An 18375-nucleotide genomic window follows, 5' to 3' on the forward strand; every position below is an offset into this window, starting at 1 on the left:
ATTATATTAAATTAATGTTCCTAAATGTGTGTACCAAAATGTATGCACCGAAATGTTAGTACCAAAATGTATTATATTGAATTAATGTACCTAAATGTTTGTATAGAAATGTATGTACCTAAATGTATGTACGGAAATCTATTATAATGAATTTAATGTACCTAAATGAGGAAGACAAACTACATCGAAATATATTGTATAACAAAAATTAATTTATCTAAATGTTTGCAATAAAATATATTAGGATAAATGAAATGAAAATGAAAATGAAATACAATTAATACATTAAAAATGAAGAAGAAAAAGAGAAATAAATAATAAATAATATAATATAATTAATAAATGAGGTTATTAATATATCAAGAGACTAAAATTAGATTTTGATCTTACTCATGGTTTTAATCTAAAAGTCATCTTTGCCAAAGATTAACAAATTGTTAGATGGAATCAGAGCGATAGCGTAAGAATTTTTAATTTGTAATATTTTATTATATTAAAATAGTACATGACTAAATTATTGTGTCATAAACAACAAAGATGAGATTGATTAAATAAGATGAAGTTTAGAAAAATGTCTTATACAAGATTAAAAATTGATTTTAATCCCTAAACTCTATTTAATGTTCTCATTATAGTAAGTATCTTATATAAGAAAATATTTTTGTAAAGATTATTCGGTACACATATTTTTGCATATTTTCTTATGTGCCACTAATTCATTACAATATATTTAGGTACAAACATTTCGGTACACTAGGTTAGTATAATATGTTTAGGTACGGATATTTCGGTACACTAGTTTATTATAATATATTTAGGTACCAACATTTCGGTGCACTAGTTTAGTATCATATATTTTGGTAAAAAAAAATTCGGTACACTTATGTTTTTGCATATTTTCTTATGTGCCACTAATTCACTACAATATATTTAGGTACAGACATTTCATCAGGACACTAATTTAGTAAAATATATTATGATACGGACGTTTAGGTACACTAATTAGAGGAAGAAAAATAAATATAATGAATAAAAATGTGTATAATAATAAATAATTTTAATTTTAATGCAATGACATTAAATAAGATATATGTTAAATATTAAAACAAAAATATAACATAAATTTGAATTAAGTACACATTAGAGGACTAAAATCAATATCCAATATAACACCAGATTTTTATTAAATTTTAATCTTCTTCAAGGATTAAAATTCAAAAACCCCTTAATAAAAATTTGTCATTTGAGTGATTTGGTAGCTCTGATGCAAACCGCAAAGTTGAGTCGTTAATGATATATGTTGTCGTTGCTTAATTATTTAAAATTTGATCTTTCTGGTACTTAAACACGTAACCATTTAGATACCACAATTTGGTATTTTGTTATGGACAAGATCAACAACAAAATTTTTAAGTGGATAATGCTAGAGAGATGATTTTATTTGAACTATATTTTATAAATCTTACGACATTGTTATTTATGATCGAATTATTACTAAAATGTCATTAATATTTTATTGTTCATTAATGACATACTAAATAATTTATTAATTTGATCTAAAATTTTAATTTTACTTGTATTACTCTTATCAGAAACTGCATGACCTCGCCCTCCGAATTTTTTCGCAGCCCAAAAACAAAAAAATTCAAAAATATATATGTATATATATGATCACAGATCCCTACGATCCATCCTTGTAAAACTAGCTAGATAGGTCAAGAAAATATTATTTTCGTGTTCAGTGATAATTAAACAACCAACTTGCAGATTCTCAAATCCGATTTCGATGTGGAGACTCAAATTTTATACTTATGTTTTCATAGTTGAGTTTTAAAAAGTGAGGGATTTATGCATTTGAGTTTTACGACGGGAAGATGCTAGATAGATTATATTTTTATTCGGGCAGGAAATCTGGCTGGCGGGCATTCTTGGCTCGAGCACACAGCTCCCCGAGGAGTTGGCACTTTGGTTGACTGTCGGGCTCCTGCTTGTCACAATACTACAAGAGAAGAACAAAGTTAGTTCTGAAATGTGCCTTTGTGGGGCCTTAGGTGTAGGCCTTGAGGCTCGCAATCAAAACCAACTAGGTGCTTAGGCGTGCCATTGCCATCTCTGTATGGCAGATGTAGAACAAGTGTGTTTTAAGCCGATTACTTGCGCCCTAAGTTATTTCTGGCTTCTTGTTTATCAAAGGATTGTTGTAGATATGTTAAGTCTACATTAAGTTCTTTTCTATGCCTTGAGATCAAAGACTTTTAGTTATCTTGCATGCTCGAGGGGTGAAGGTTTAGATCTGATCAAGGCATCAGTTTAATTCATTCCAATCTTGATAAAACCACTAAGTGAACCAGATCTGAGAACTGATAGGGGTTTGAGTCAATAAAGGACTGGAAATAACTTGAATATAAACTAGGGAGTACATTATAACACCAGATCTGTTAATTGAAAGACAAAAACAAAGAGAGTCGATTAAGATTTCACCTTGTCGGGCAAGGTTAAACAACTTGCGATCTTTTCTCTTTGCAGTTTACAAAGGATTGAATACTACAGGGGACGACTAGAAAAGAGTTTATACAAGAGGGATTGATACTACAACATTTAGGAAAAGGTAGCAGAGCTTTTACATAGACAAAATATGTCTTTCTAAGGAAATCTACGGCTAAAAAGGTGTAGAGTATGGACAAAGCATGGCTTTCTGGGTATTTGCTTGGCTGAGAGACAAGGGTATGTTTGTTTGTTTGATTGGTTGAGTGTCTTTGTCTCTGGGTCCTCTTCTTCCTTTTATAAATGAATTAACTTGACTTATGCTGTTTCTGTTCTTACTCGAAAGCAATTTGGAGGGTAGGGAACCATTAGTAATTTACATGCTATGCCATTCGTAAAGTGCTTTTGGGCCGAGAGTTGGTGGATTTCCATTGGTTGTCACTTCCTTTGTAAGCACCTAATCTTTGCATTAATGGGGGAGCGCCAATTGGTCTTCAGATGGACGGTCTAGGCTTGGTGCTGGGCTTCGAGCAAGCCTCATTTCTTTAGTCTTTTTGGGCTTTCCTTCCTTTCGGTCCAAAGTTCAAATGTTAACCCAAACAGTGCCCCCTTTAATCCTTGTTAAGTCGGCACCTCGAGACGCTAATAATGATTAAATCGGTGTGCGTCTTCCTCGGAACTTTCATTTATTAAAACAGCTATTGCACTTCTAGACCCTTGCGCTAACCCATGAATCATATCTCTAAGTTGATTGTCCACTATAAATTTCCTTCTCGACTACTTGGTTAAACACCTTAATAATTTCAAGCTTTTAATTTCCTAATCTTCCCAAATTTTCAGAACCTTTATATTTTCCAGAAAATCCTCCCTGGTTGTCACAGCTTTTGATAGCACCTTGAGTTTGAACTCAGCCCTTTTGTTAGATTGGTGAGGAGATTTCCACCATGTGCCACTTGTCATGTGGCCCTCACCGCTTTTGGTCTGACCTACGTACTGAGTTTTTCTTTGATGAGGGATGAGTGTTTTCTTTGGGACCTGCATGGATATCTCAGGCTTTAGTAACCTTAAAAAGCAACATGCTTAAGGCTAATCCTAGCTTCTACATTCTTGGTCACTTCATCATCACAGTTGTATGCTTTGGGATCAATATCAAAGTTTCTGGGATGACCATCATTAGCATGAGCCTTCTTCTTCTTGAGTGTCAAAGTATCCATCAGCTTCTCATTCATTCAAATGACGGGTTCAACCATGAGATCGGTAATGGGCCTCAGCCTCAATAGCTGCCCCTAAATTTTCCATTCCACAAAGAGGCTTTAGTGCACCCATATAGCCTCATGGGTCTTTTAAGCATGGATGCAAAAAGATTCTATTGCTTCAGATGAGCTGAGTAGAATCTTTATTTTTACGCCGGCACACCGTCTTAAGATAGTTGCTTCAGAGGAGCTGAGTAGAATCTCCATGTAACTTCATCATTTAATGAAATGAAAATGTCTTCTTTTCTTTACTTTAACTTGTAATCAACTGTGATGAAGATGTTAATTGTCTTTAGATCACTCAAATCATTTCAACTTCTTCAACATAACAATCCCTAACATCCCATAAGGTTGGATGATAATTCTTCAGAAATTTAGCATTAACTGGATGTTTCTGTAAGTTTCCCTCTAAATCGGTCAAATAATAACCCCATATCCAGTGCTTGATGAATAATGAAATGACCTTTCCAAGTCAGACTTCATTTCCCGAAGCCTCTTACTTGGGCTCCTAAGGGCAAGATCGCTTTCCATACTAAGCCTCATTCCTCAGAAGTCTTCAATTTTACCCTTTTGTTGTATGCTCGGGCAACAACTCTTTTTCCTTCTTGAATCTTGTCTAAGGCTTCAATTCGGGCTGCATCTAAATCTTCAATTCCTTGACACATAGCCTTAATGTATTGTTCACTGTGTAGCCCGAACTGGTTCTGAATTCTGACCGAGCTCACGTTAATCTTTATGGGAATCACGGCATCTTGCCCAAAGGTTAGAGTGTAAGGTGTAGTCCCAGTTCCTGCCCTCTTTGAAGTTCTACAGGCCCACAATGTGTCTCATAACTTCTTGTGCCACTTCTTTGGACTATCTACCACTATTCTTTTGATAATGTTAACCAAGATCTTATTGCTGGCTTCTGCCTGACCATTTGCCTGGGGGTAGTAAGGACTATACTGTTGGAAATGTGCCCTAAAGCCAATCATGTGATGATACTTTACGGACATTTCACATGTTAAACTAATCTAGTTTTACATATAAAGGGCAAAGATTATTGTTTGAGCCGTCTCATATAAATGTTATATGCTTAAACGATAAAGTCCAAGGAATATGTGATTGGGAGAATGTAATCTAATGAAGTTAGATTCATGAGACCATTCTTTCGTAGACACATCCTAAACGTTCCTGATCATAGGATTGCCAATTGGGCGTTGACAGTCCGTTAAGATCAGTACGTACTATGTCTTCTCTCAGGGAGAGTGATTAGTCTCGAGTCATTTGTGTGTGTGACATCAAGACAAGTACGGTAGGTGCTCAATAGAGAATGAGTTCACTGAACGCGATCAACGAAGAGTTCTCATATTCCATGTCACATGAGAACTCATGGTTGGGATAATGCAAAGTAGTCCTTTAACCTGAGGCATCATAGTTGTCTTGTGGTTAAGTCCTTGATCTTTGATTATGTCAAAGTCACTCCATCAGGAGGGTGTCCACGGCATCGTTGGGGTCAAGCCACTTATCTATGGAGACAAGTGAATGCGCAACAAGGGATCTCTAACCTTCAAACCGTTTGAGGGAGAATACTCTATGATATGATTTGAATCTCTGGCCAGAGTATGAATGAGATTGGGGAATGCGTTCCAAATCACATTCAAGGTAATCATATAAGCACAAGACACACATTGGATAGTAGACATGAGAAAATAAACTATCAAACCAAACAATGTGGTCAAGAGTATTAGATTAGAGAAAGACCGTATTGCATTTGTAATCTCGAACTGAATAGGTTCTCCACCTCTTCTGATTAGCTTGGGTAACCATGATATGCTGCTAGGTGTCACTCATGGTTTGTGGAAGCCCTAAACGTGTGTAATCACTAAAGGGAGAATTGAAAATAGTTTCAATTCACAATCGATGTAAAATGGTTTTAATCGCCCACTACCTCGCTAAAATGAACCTAATGGATCGCACACCATAAAAGGTAGAGATTGGAGATTAAACGGAAATGAGTAAGAATGATTAAATGGTTTAATCATTTATTTATGGTAAGGATTAATTAATATGTTAATTAATCAAACGAATAAGTTCGTTAAATGACTTCGGGATAGTTTTGGACCTTAAGGCCCAATGGGCTTCGAACGTCAAGCCCATTAACTTAAGTTGTATGACAATTTAATGAATAAAGATTCATTAAAGCCCAAAAGCCCAAAAATCCCTAAATGGCCAGCCATATGGAATGAATTAGGGTTTTGGTTATTTAGGTCACTTAAAGAAGTGACTATATAAATGACTTTATAGCCAAATATTCATTAAGGAAAAATAAGGGTTTATTTTTGGGGAAAATTGGTGAGAATTGTCTCTCCATTTTCTCTCTAAATAGGCCAACACCTTGGAGGGTACATCTAGCAATCCTACTACTCCAAGGTCACTCATTTCTTCTTCAATCAAACCTTGGTGTCGAGAATTAGAGGTTCTCAATTTTGGGAACTTGGAGAACCTATTCTTCCATCCAAATCCATGGTGATAAGAAGCAAGGAATGAAGGCCCCTATCTCTTTGGGTGATTAGCCTTTGTTTATGCAAAGAGGAATCTACAAAGGTAAATTTCAACTCACTTTGTTTTTGAGTTGTTTATTGGTTCACCAATCTACTAGGCTTTGAATTTCTTGGTAATGTTTTGTTTTTGAGTACATACAAGCATGATTCCGCCTTTTAATTGTTAATTGCATGCTATATGATGTTGCTCAAATGAACATGTTTTCCCAAAAGATTTCCTTCATATACCGAATCATCTTTATCTTGAACTTACTTGTGAACTCTTCTACCTCTCTTGAAATAAAAGATGGTCCTCGGTCTGTGACAATTGTCTCGGGCACCCCAAATCTGTGTAAGATCTTGGTTTCAATGAACTTTTTAACAGTAACTAAGGTTAGGGTTTTTACTGCTGAAGTTTCTACCCATTTGGTGAAATAATCTGTTGCCACAATTATGAATATGTGTCCCTTGCTAGAAGTTGGATGAACTTGCCCAATGAAGTCTATTGCCCATCATTTGAAAGGCCATGGTTTGACTACGGGGTTTAAAGGAACTAAGGGTACATGTTGGAGTGGCTCATATCTTTGGCATTCTTCACATCCTTAGGCATAAGCTTTGCAATCTTTCTCCATCTCAGGCCAAAAATAGCCATATCTTCTTAGTAGCCAGCTCATCTTGGTTTCGACTTGGTGGGCTCCACAGATCCCTTTATGCACTTCGTCCATGACTCTCATAGACTCCTTTTGGCCTAAACATTTCAGCAACAACCCATACGGAGTCTTTCTTAGCAGATTATTTTCCCACAACGCATATCTAGTGGCTTGTTGTCTGTTATTCTTACTTGTGGGAAAAGAAGGATCTTCCAAGTATTGAAAAATGAGTGACCTCCAATCTTCTATCTTAGGATATTCGATCATTACATCCAAGCTGAATCCTCTATTAAAGATAGAAGGGATATTTTTCTTTTACACTTCTACTTCTATCTCGAACCTTCTTTCTTGGATCTGCACTCCAGCAGCCAATTGAGCCATTTCATTGGCTATTGTATTTGATTCTTTGGGGATATGGCTGACTGAAATTTCATCACCCCAATATCTCAATAATTGCTTGGTCGCCAAGTAATAACCAGCCATAGTAATGTGTCTGCATTTGTATTCTCCATTTAGCTGGTTGATTACCAATTCTGAGTCGCCAAATACTTCAACCTCGGTTGCCCCCAACTCCATCAAAATTTCTAAGCCAATTATCAGTGCCTCATATTCTGCCTGATTGTTGGTAATCTCTTGATAATCCAAGAGGAATGAATAACAATGGTGAGAGCCTTTGGGATCCATGATGACAATCCCAGCTCCCGCAGTATTCTGAGTGCAAGATCCATCAAAATATAGTCTCCAAGGAGTGATCCAGAGGCTAGTTATTCTTTTTACTTCTTGCTGGACCCATTCTTCATTGCCTGAACATGCTATGTTTGGCAGGATCCATACATTTGCCACTTCCAAAGTTCCTGAGATACTAACCATTTCCTCTTGAGACTCTTGGTGCTCGGTTAAGAAGTTTGCAATTGCCTGCCCTTTGATTGCCTTTTGAGGCACATACTGAAAATTGAATTCGGACAGTGCCAGAATCCATTTTCCAATTTTTCCTGTCAACATTGGTTTTGACAGCATATATTTGATCACGTCGGTCTTGGCAATGATATGGATGTGGCAAGGCACCATGTAATGCCTTAACTTGCAAGTAATAAAGTACAAAGCCAAACATAGTTTCTCCACCGAGGTATATCTTGTCTCCACCTCAGTAAGGATTCTACTGAGATAGTATATGGCTTGTTTCTTTCCTCCTTCATTGTTTTGGGCCAGCAGGTTCCCAATTGACCTCTCCGAGGTAGAGATATAAAGCTTAAACGGCTTCCCCCTTTGAGGTGGCATGAGCACTGGTGGAGAGGCTAAGTAAGTTTTATATTGTCGAAAGCCTCTTGGTGTGGTGGGCCCTATTCAAAGTCTTCCTTGTTTTTTAACTTGAGTAAAAGGGTTAGTGGCTGAATCTTGCACGCTAAATTCGCGATGAACCTCCTCAAGAAGTTGATTTTTCCCAATAACCTTTGCATTTGTACCTTATTGGTGGGGGGAGGCGTTTCCATGATTGCCCGAGCTTTGTTCTTGTCAACCTCCACTCCTCTTTGATGTACGAGGAATCCCAAAAAGTTGCCCGATCTTACTCCAAAAGCACACTTCTTTGGGTTCATTTTTAGCTTATGGATTCTCATTCTTGTCAAGGCTTGTCTAAGATCCATCAAATGATGCTCTTCAGTTTTGGATTTTACCATGATGTCATCAATGTACACTTCCAAACTATGCCCGATTAAGTTATGAAAAATGGCATTCATTACTCTTTGATAAGTTGCATCGACATTTTTTTAGCCCGAATGACATTACTAAATATTCATATGCTTCTATATGGCTTGGGCACCTAAAAGTGTTTTATGTATATCTTCTTTAATCATTTTTATCTGATTGTATCCTGCATTCCCATCCATAAAAGATAGAACTTTGTACTTGGCTACTGCATCTATGGATAGGTCAGCCATGGGCATGGGGTATTCGTCTTCAACCGTAGCTTCATTAATGTTTCTATAGTCAACACAACATCTAACTGCCTTAATTAAAGCTTTCAAAGCATATACAATGTTGGCCAACCACTCAACATATTTGGCAGGCCTAATAAATCTAGCCTTTACCAGCCTTTCGATCTCTTCCTTGACCTTCTCTTCAATTTCTTTGGACATCCTCTGTGGAGCCTTGTTTGACAGGTTTAAACCCCTCCTTAGTAGGCATTCTATGTTCTACCAAGGTTAGATCTAAACCTGGCATCTCGGTGTAATGCCAAGCGAAACAATCTTTGAATTCATGTAGAACGTTGACAATCCTTGCCTAATCCTCGGTTTCCAAAAAACCACTGATCTGTATTGGTCTTGGATCCTCCTTAGTTCCCAAATCAATGGTCTCCAAGGGGTCTTGTACTTCTGGAGCTGGTTTGTCTGGTTCTGCACAGAAAAACTCAACCAGTTCTGGATTCTCGGGCAAATCCTCTGGTCCATCTAAGTCATATATACATTCAGCCATTTGGATGGCTGTTTCTAACTCTTTCCCAAAAGACTCTACTTCTCTGTTCTGGCTACTTGAAGCCTCTCTGCTCCACTATTCTTCTTCCATGGCTAAGTTTTCCCTTTCTTATCTTTTCTCTCTCCCTTACACTAATACTCTTTTTATTAATGACCTGACTGCAACCACTTAGTCCTTCATTTTCTGTTCTGACATTAATGGTTTTGGGGGTTTGGGATGACATAGGGTTAATCTCATTCTTCTCTTGTAAGGGATAACCCTTGTTCTAGAAGCTTTTGGGCCGTCACCTTTGTTGGGCGACCGTTCTTATCAACTCATGAACACCGAAGAATCCCAATATAGGGATCATACAAGTTGGCTGTGGGTAAGAATGGCCGTGATTCGGCCTCCACCATTTCCCAAAACCTAGGTTCTGTTTCTCTTTCTTCATAGTAGACAGCCACTTGTTGATGTAAAGTAGATGGCACAGAGAGACTCTAATGAAACCAATCTCTCCCCAGTAAAGCTTCATAAATGGAAGTACTGTTTACAACAAAAAAAGCCAACATGATTTGTTTTGAACCCAAATCGACCTCTAATGACAGTATTCCATGAGTCCGGGTGATGGCTCCTGAGAAACTATAAACTGTAAGATTTGTAGAAATAAGATCTTCCTCACTTCTGCACATTATCTTCATCTGCTTGTAGGGTAACACATTGACCGCGGCCCCTCCATCGATTAAGGCCATCTTGAAAGGTACTCCTTCCAAGTGAGCAATTACGTATATGGGTTTGAGATGATTGGCAAGGGTTAAACTTGGGCGAACAAAAACCATTTTGTCCGAGTATATTCTCTCAGGCTTCCTTCCTGATTGCTCGGGCCTGTCTGGTGGTACTTTTGTCCAACTTCTTCGATACTAACATGCGCCATCATTGGTTTTGCTACCATGTAATCACCTTCCATCATGGGATGTTGATCATGCTCGACGCGAAACATGGCTGATAAAACATATGTCATGTTTACGAGGAAGTTGCTGGGTCCAGGTAGATCTTTCCCCTTGCCCCTAATGTTGTCCATAAACTCATCCAACCAAGCATGTGCCTCATCGGGCAACATTAGCACAGGCAACCCTTATCCTTGGGTTATGCCAAAGTTTGACAGTTGTTCTAGAACTTCGCAGATAGTATTTATCAATAACGGTGCAGGCAACCCTCTTTAGGGTGAAATAGTTCCAAAGCAGATCAGTTCTAGGCTCCATCTTAGGGTAGGCATCATCATCATGTCCTTTTGAGCTCTTCTCAAATTTAAAAAAAGTATGCATTGGTAGTAAAACTCACAAAACCTCGTTATGGTAAAACCTAAGATAAGTGAAAACCCTTAGACTAAGGAGAAAAGTGAGAAGTAAGCATAATGTCTAAGATAAACGTCAAATAGGACGAAAGTAGTGAACTCAATGGAGTATAATCATCCCAGGATGGGTGCCTCATCAAAACCTTGTTAGGTAACAAAAATAGAGTGCGAAAAATGCTCCTAATCGTAGGAAAAAGAGTACATTAAGATCAATAGAGTATGTTTCAGGATACTCCCCCGGAGTTAGACATAACTTCCAAATAAGAGAACTACAAGCAATTCAACTTTAATAATTTACGCATATTGATTCCTTGGACAAGCATATGAAAAGCAAACTTGGGCAATGACTTGGTAAAGAGATTGGTCAGGTTTTCCTAGGAACGGATTTTCTTGACTTCAATGTTTTGATGCTATTGTTGCTGGTGAGAATTAAAAAAACTTCGGCGTTATGTGCTTAGTGTTGTCTCCCTTGATGTATCCCTTATTTAACTGCTCGACACATGCTGCATTGTCTTCAAAGATCGTCGTAGGAAGGTCAATGATGGAAGTAAGACCACTGGTGCTTCAAATATGTTCCATGACTGCTCTCAACCAAAAGCACTTACGCGATGCTTCATGCAGGGCGTGGAACTCAGCATGGTTCGTAGAAGTCGCAACTAGCATTTGTTTGGTAGACCTCAAAGATATAATGGTGTATCCAACGGTAAAGACAAGGTTCTAAAAAACACTAGGCGCTAGTTGGGCGGCGGGTTGAAGCCTAGCGCCTAGGCGGCTAGGCGGGGTCTAAGCGGCCTAGGTGGATTTAGGTAAATTTCTTGTATATCTTGTAAATAAGTGCATATTGACACTTACAAAAAATTATACTTGTATGAAATTCATGGATAAGATAATAAAAGAATGATAAAATACAAAAAGAGTATCCAACAAGTCCAAAATTTAAAAACACATTAAGCATATATGCCATATAACTTAAGACATTTTGAATGATTATATCTAATTTTTAAAAAATAAAAGTAAAAATCCTATGTAGTGGGTTGGGTGGATCATAATAAAGAGAAAATTCTGATGTCAATATGTGTGGTTCATAATAATTTACAAAATATTTTTTAGAGATCATATTAATTTATGTTGAATTTAAAGAGAAATAAAGGTGTCAAATATGTGGATGTGGAAAAGGCACACTAGGATGCATAAAGATGGGACTCTGCACCAATACTTAATGGTAATGACATTTTCAGCCTGACACCCCATCATTTTTTATAAGAAAAATCAATATGCTAGGACTGACAGCCTATGGCTTTTTACAAAAAGCAAGCAATTTGATGCTAGTTGTCCAAATTTGATTGGAGAGAAACTAACAAAAAAATTAAATAAGAAAATATGTAGAGTGGTCACGTGGTGTGAAAGGAAAAGAGAGAAAGTCATCGTCTTCGTCTTTTCCCCTTCGCCAAACCGAGAACCAGAAACCCAGAAAGGCATCTGCATTCTTGAAAACATAACAAAATTGAAATTCCTGGACCGCCTAGGCCACTCAATCACCCACCTAGGCCTTCCAGGCCGTCTCGGCAGCCGCCTAATCCCCGTCCTGATTTCACTCCCGATTATGAGTTAATCCCACGGCCAGCCACCGCCCACTGCCTAGGCGGCCACCTAGGCCGATTTTTAGAACACTGGGTAAAGACATAGCCCGTTTGAGAACGTGCCCTATGTGGGTAAGACAAATATCCAGCATCTACATAACCAATAAGGAGGGAATCAACCCAAGAACCGAGGGGGGCGACGGCTCATCTCGAGGATTCGTGGGTGTAGAACAAGCCCAAATCTGTCATAGCCTTAAGGTAGCAGAAAATGTCTTTAACACCATTCCAGTGTCTGCGTGTGGGCGCATTGCTGTATCTAGCCAAAATATTAACAGCAAAGGAAATGTCGAGTCTAGTGTATTGAGCCAAGTACAATAAAGCCCCAATCGCACTTAGGTATGAAACTTCAGGCTGTAAAATATCTTCCTCATCCTCCTTGGGATGGAAAGGATCTCGTTTAGTATCTAGAGTCTGAATGACCATAGGAGTGCTCGAAGGCTTCGCTTTATCCTTATTAAAATGTCGCAACACCTTTTGGGTGTAGTTTGATTAATGTACTTGGATTCCATATGAACAATGCTCGATCTCCAAGCCGAGACAATATAGAGTTTTCCCAAGATCTTTCATCTTAAATTCTAATTTCAAGTGAACGGCAATTTCCTCAAGCTCTGTAGGAGTTCCAATGAAGTTCATATCGTTAACATAAACTGCAACGATCACAAATCCGGAATGTGACTTCTTTATGAACACGTATGGGCATAATTCGTTGTTCACATAACCCTAACTTGTCAAATATTCACTCAGACGGTAATACCACATCCGCCCGAATTGTTTCAATCTATAGAGTGATCTCCTCAATCTAATAAAGAGAGTGTTTCGTGGTTTAGAACTATTTGAACCAGTCAATGGAAGTCCTTTTGGAATTTTCATGTAGATTTCCGTATCTAGATCCCCATAGAGATACGTGGTTACCACGTCCATAAGCTGCATATTACGTTTTTTGAAAACTACCAAACTAATTAGGTAGCGAAACGTTATAATGTCCATTACGAGGGAATACGTCTCCTCGTAATCAATCCCAGGGTGCTGAGAGAAGTCATGAGCTGCGAGGCATGCTTTGTATTGCAATATTTCATTCTTCTCATTACGATTCCTCACGAAAACCTACTTGTCGCCCATGGGCTTCACATGTGGTGGAGTAAGAGCTATAGGTCTAAATACCTTACGTTTCGCAAGCGAATCGAGTTCGGCCTGGATTGGTTGTTTACAATTTGACCAATCCATTCTACGTCAACATTCATCAACGAAACATGGTTCAATGTCATTGCTAAGCATGATGTCAATAACTACTGTGTACGCAAATGCATCGTTGACGATCATCTCATTCCGATTCCAAACCTCATCTAATACTGCGTAGTGGACTAAAATCTCGTGATTCTCTGGAGGTAGGGTTATCTCATCTAAGACATCACTGTAATCTAGAATAACCTCATGCGTTGGAATAGATGAATGAATGGTGGTCGGATTTAGACTAGGGTCACTAGTTTGTGCTGTTTTCTGCTTTTGAGGTTGTGAATCCTTTGAACCAAAGGGTATGCCATGCTTCAGGGTTGGAGTAGATGATTGGCTAGCCGCCAATGTACAGGTTCGTGTGGAAGGTGCAGCCTTAACACCTTTGGGGATGGTCCGGCCTTCCCAGGTGAGATTACCACATACACGAGGTATGTCTATCCTTGTAGGTGCGTTTGCAATAGGTATATGTGATCTTGTCACTTTAACTAAATCAGTAAAAGCATTCGGCATGTTTTGAGCAATGCTATGAAGATCTATAATTTATCGCACCACAATTTCAGACTGGGCAGTGCGGAGATCTAAATGAGACATAGTGGGAGCATACCACGACAATTCGCGGCGTTCTCCAGGAACGTTAACATGCTTATCTCCCCCTAATGACAGGAAAACTGTCTCATCAAAGTGACAATCCGCAAAACATGCAATAAAGAGATCTCCTGTCAAGGGATCTAAATAGTGAATAATTGATGGTGAATCATAACTTACATAGATTCTCATTTTTCTCTGAGGACCCATTTTGGTACGTAGTGGCAACACTATTGGCATATAGACTACGCACCCAAACACATGTAAATGCGAGACGTCAGGCTCATATCCAATAACCAACTGTAATGATGAATGAGGTTGGGTAACGATGGGCCTTAGGTGGACCAGCATAACTGCGTGCCATATTGCATAGCCCCAGGCAAACACCGGCAGTTGGGTTCGCATAGCCAAAGTCTGAGCTAACAATTGAATGCGCTTTATGAAAACTTCTACCAGGTCATTTTGGGTGTGAACATGGGGTACATGATGTTCGACTTCAATCCCAACTGACATATAATAATCGTCAAAAGTCTATTACGTAAACTCTCCAACATTATCCAGTTGAATTGACTTGATCGGATAATCAAGTTGGTGAGCCCTTAGCTTAATAATTTGTGCTAGGAGTTTCGCAAATGCATTGTTTGTGGACAGTAGGCAAACATGTGACCATTGTGTCAATGCATCAACCAACACCATAAAATATCTAAATGGTCCGCATTTTGGTTGGATAGATCCACAAATATCTTCTTGAATCCTCTGAAGAAACTTATGAGGGTTGTGAATAATCTTTGTAATTAAGGGTTGAGTATTCAGTTTCCCCAAAGAACACGCTTTGCATGGCGGGAATCCAACGTAAGGAGGTAAATGATGCCCATGTGATGATTTGAGGATATGGAGCATCATATCATGTCATGCTAAAACAGCAAAGTGCTCCGGAACTTAGGCACAGGGCAAGCCACATGGTGGGCTTCTATGTCTCGAATGGTTGTTATGTACAACTCACTCGAGAGATGTTCTAACTTCTTATGAATACGTTTATGGCTATACTCATAAGAAGTGATACAAAGAAATCCGGAACGTGATTTCAACATGATATTAATTATCTCGAATATCTGTAAAACTCAGTAACGTTATTCCTGAACGTGAAGAATAATGGACCTCTTTAATGGTCAAGACAGTACCATTAGACAACATGATACGGGCATTTTCGTATCCTTCAATCAGGTTGGATGAGCCTGAGAGAGTTGTCAGATGTGCTTTCTTAGGTATGAAGTTAGTAAAATAGTGTTGCTCACGCAATACGGTGTGCGTGGTTGCATTATTAGCCAAACAACTAACTTCCCCACTAGACATACCTAGAAATAAATTGATTGAATTGGTCACATGCATAAATATAATTCCATTCATTCAATTAATCAATTCGAGAAATAATATCCATAAAATAACAATCCATAGTTCAAAACAAACCAAAACCAAACAAATTATTCCAAATACTTAGAAAAATTGTCCAAAAATTAAACCATAAACCTAAAAATTAAGGGGGGGGGTCCGGCCACTCATAATGGGTTCGGCCACTCATAATGGGTTCGGCCTGTAAAAACACCCTAAAAACATGTCTAAAAGAATAAAACTTATTCGTCCATAGGAGTTGATGCCTCCTGAAAATCTAATATATGTTCTACATGGGTAAAGTTAGACTCATGAAGGGAACGATACTTGCCAATAGCCTCAGGGGTAGCTCTACATACATGTGACCAATGATCCTTTTATCCACAACAGTAGCACATGTCCATTTCAGTGGAAGCCGATTGAACGATAGTTTTTCCCTTGTTCTTAAAGTTTGGGGCCTTAGGGGCAAGAGGTTGGTGCTACTTGGTCAAATTTCCTCTTATGGGTGGGCTTTGGCTCTGTTAACCTTGGGCCCGGGGTTGGGCTTGCCACCCCTTACCACAACCACGACGATTCTTTCATCGTTTGTGGCTACTAGAATTAGTTGCATACGCTTCAGGGAGTAGCATTTGAGCTAGTAGGTCGAGCTTGATGATTTTTCATCAAAAGCTAGTTCTGCTTTTTAGCGAGAAGTGAAATAGAGATCAAATTCAAAAATTTGGTGAACTTTTGTGCCCTATATTATTTCTGCAGGACAATATTGGTGGCATGGAAGGTTGAATAGGTATTCTCCATGAGATCTGATTCGATTAAGTCCACTTTATTGAGTTTGAAGATTTTAGGTATGATATGATATTAGTAGCAGAAGAAGAAGAAATGCATATTTACAGTAAGTCAAAAGCCCGTCATTAGCCATACTGAAAGCCTCAAATTTTCAAAGGAGAAATAGAAGATATATATTACAAGGTGAAAGAAGATAGAGAAAGAGATGCAGAACTAGTAGAAGATGATGAACAATACTGCAACAATTTGACAGAAGAATAGCTGCATAACATTGACAACATGATGGAAGCATGAAGAGATGGCAGCAAATTAGCATAAGTTGAATAGCATCATGCAAAATAATGTATTTTGATCAGACAGAAGTGTCAACATTATTGTGAACCCCGCTACAATAATGAAATAATGACATAAGAGTAAATAAAGAAAAGAGCTTAATCCATTATGAACTTTTCATATACAAAATATCCTTTTGATTAAGAATGAATAGTGTTAGACCATTTTCGTAAAACTCCCTATTTTTTTCTTTTCCAGGGAGAGAGAGACAATTGAGAGAGAAAAAAAGACCGTTGGTGCCGGCGACTCAACGACCGCCAAGAGGGTGGAGGTTGTTGTCGAGTGGAAGTTTTTTGGCTTTAGTGATTTTTATTTTATTTTTCTTTTAGTTTGATTAAGGGTTTCGGCCAAACCAAAGTTTGATTAAGGGCTTAAGGGGAATAATGTAAAATATTTTTATAAGTTAGGTGTGGAAAAATAATGTTTGCGTTCAAATAAAGTCACTTTACCACTATAAATGGTATATTTGTAGGGATGTGATATCCACACACCCCTTTTTACTTCTCCCACACCTTTTTTGTTTTCGGCCGTCAGATCAAATGAATTGAAGAAGATCAACGAACAGGAATTAACAAGGGGTGTGTGAGAAGTAAAAAGGGGTGTGTGGATAGCACACCCCTATTTGTAACTTACACTCTAGAGAAAGAAAAAAAAAAGACTAATGATGTCATATTTTACATATATTAACTTTTGTTCTTCCTTGAAATATTTAAAAAGTGTTGTCTTAATATAAAATTAAGTATTAAAAGTATACTCTATGTGTAATTTTGTTTTTAATTATTGTCCAATTAATTGCCCAATTTTTCAATTTGTTTAAGCCAAGTGTTTGATAATATTGTTATTTCTCTTAAAAATCACTATAATTCATACAAACTTTAAAAAACATTCAATAAAATACTACGGACTCGTAATCATTGAATTTTTATCTCTTACCATCAAATTCACCAAAGTAATTAAGATAATTTATCAATATTTTTATGTATTATATAAATTTATACTAGCGCTTAACATTTTTTAAAATCTTACTCATTATACAGTATATAATGGAACGATACAACATGAAACGGTGCTTAAATCATCTTTTAGATAATATCGTTAGTTTCAATCCTCCTTCAAATATTTCGCCCCTTTTTTCGATAATTTCTAACTTCGTCATTACATCCAACTATTAATTGCTCTAATGCATATTATAAACTCGAACATAATAGATCATAATTATCCTTAAATTGGCTAAATAATTTCGTTGCGTGAACTTGACAATGTACATGTCAGCGTCAAGTTCCAACTTCAAGTGTTGCACCCCGACATCTTTTTGGTTGCGTTTGAGCATCGTCCACGTCCAAATTAAAATTACGAGGATCTTAATTCGACTAGTGACTTCTTTGATTAAATTCTGTTAACATTCATGCATGCGTACTTAGGTGATCTTCGAATTTACTATTGTCTAACTCATAGATTACATATATTAATTAATGACAAGATTTTCAATTATTAATTCATTAAGATCACGCATTAATTACTAGCTTTGTCTTTTTGGTCAATGCATTTACTAGTCAGATTTAGATTTTCCTGTTCATCCTTCACACGTGTAGATCACGCATTCATTAATATTTCAATTATTCATTAAGATCACACATTCATTAAACTAGCAAAAGCTAAATTAAGTAATATATTGCTAGAAACACCACAGCATGGCTAAGT

General features: G+C 37.6%; 1 protein-coding gene across 1 annotated transcript; it reads right to left on the reverse strand.

Annotated features, from left to right (window-relative positions):
- Positions 1-7224: 7224 nt before the first annotated feature.
- On the reverse strand, positions 7225-8187 carry LOC139191810 (uncharacterized). The gene has a single exon (XM_070812833.1). It carries the CDS (start codon positions 8185-8187, stop codon positions 7225-7227), a length of 963 nt encoding a protein of 320 aa, XP_070668934.1.
- Positions 8188-18375: the final 10188 nt, after the last annotated feature.

The sequence above is a fragment of the Malus domestica genome, chromosome 15 (genome assembly GCF_042453785.1).
Source record: "Malus domestica chromosome 15, GDT2T_hap1".
Lineage (NCBI taxonomy): Eukaryota > Viridiplantae > Streptophyta > Magnoliopsida > Rosales > Rosaceae > Malus > Malus domestica.

Bases quoted from the DNA above. Each gene is read 5' to 3' on its own strand.
- LOC139191810 (XM_070812833.1), bottom strand. From the start codon at position 8,187: ATGCCACCTCAAAGGGGGAAGCCGTTTAAGCTTTATATCTCTACCTCG.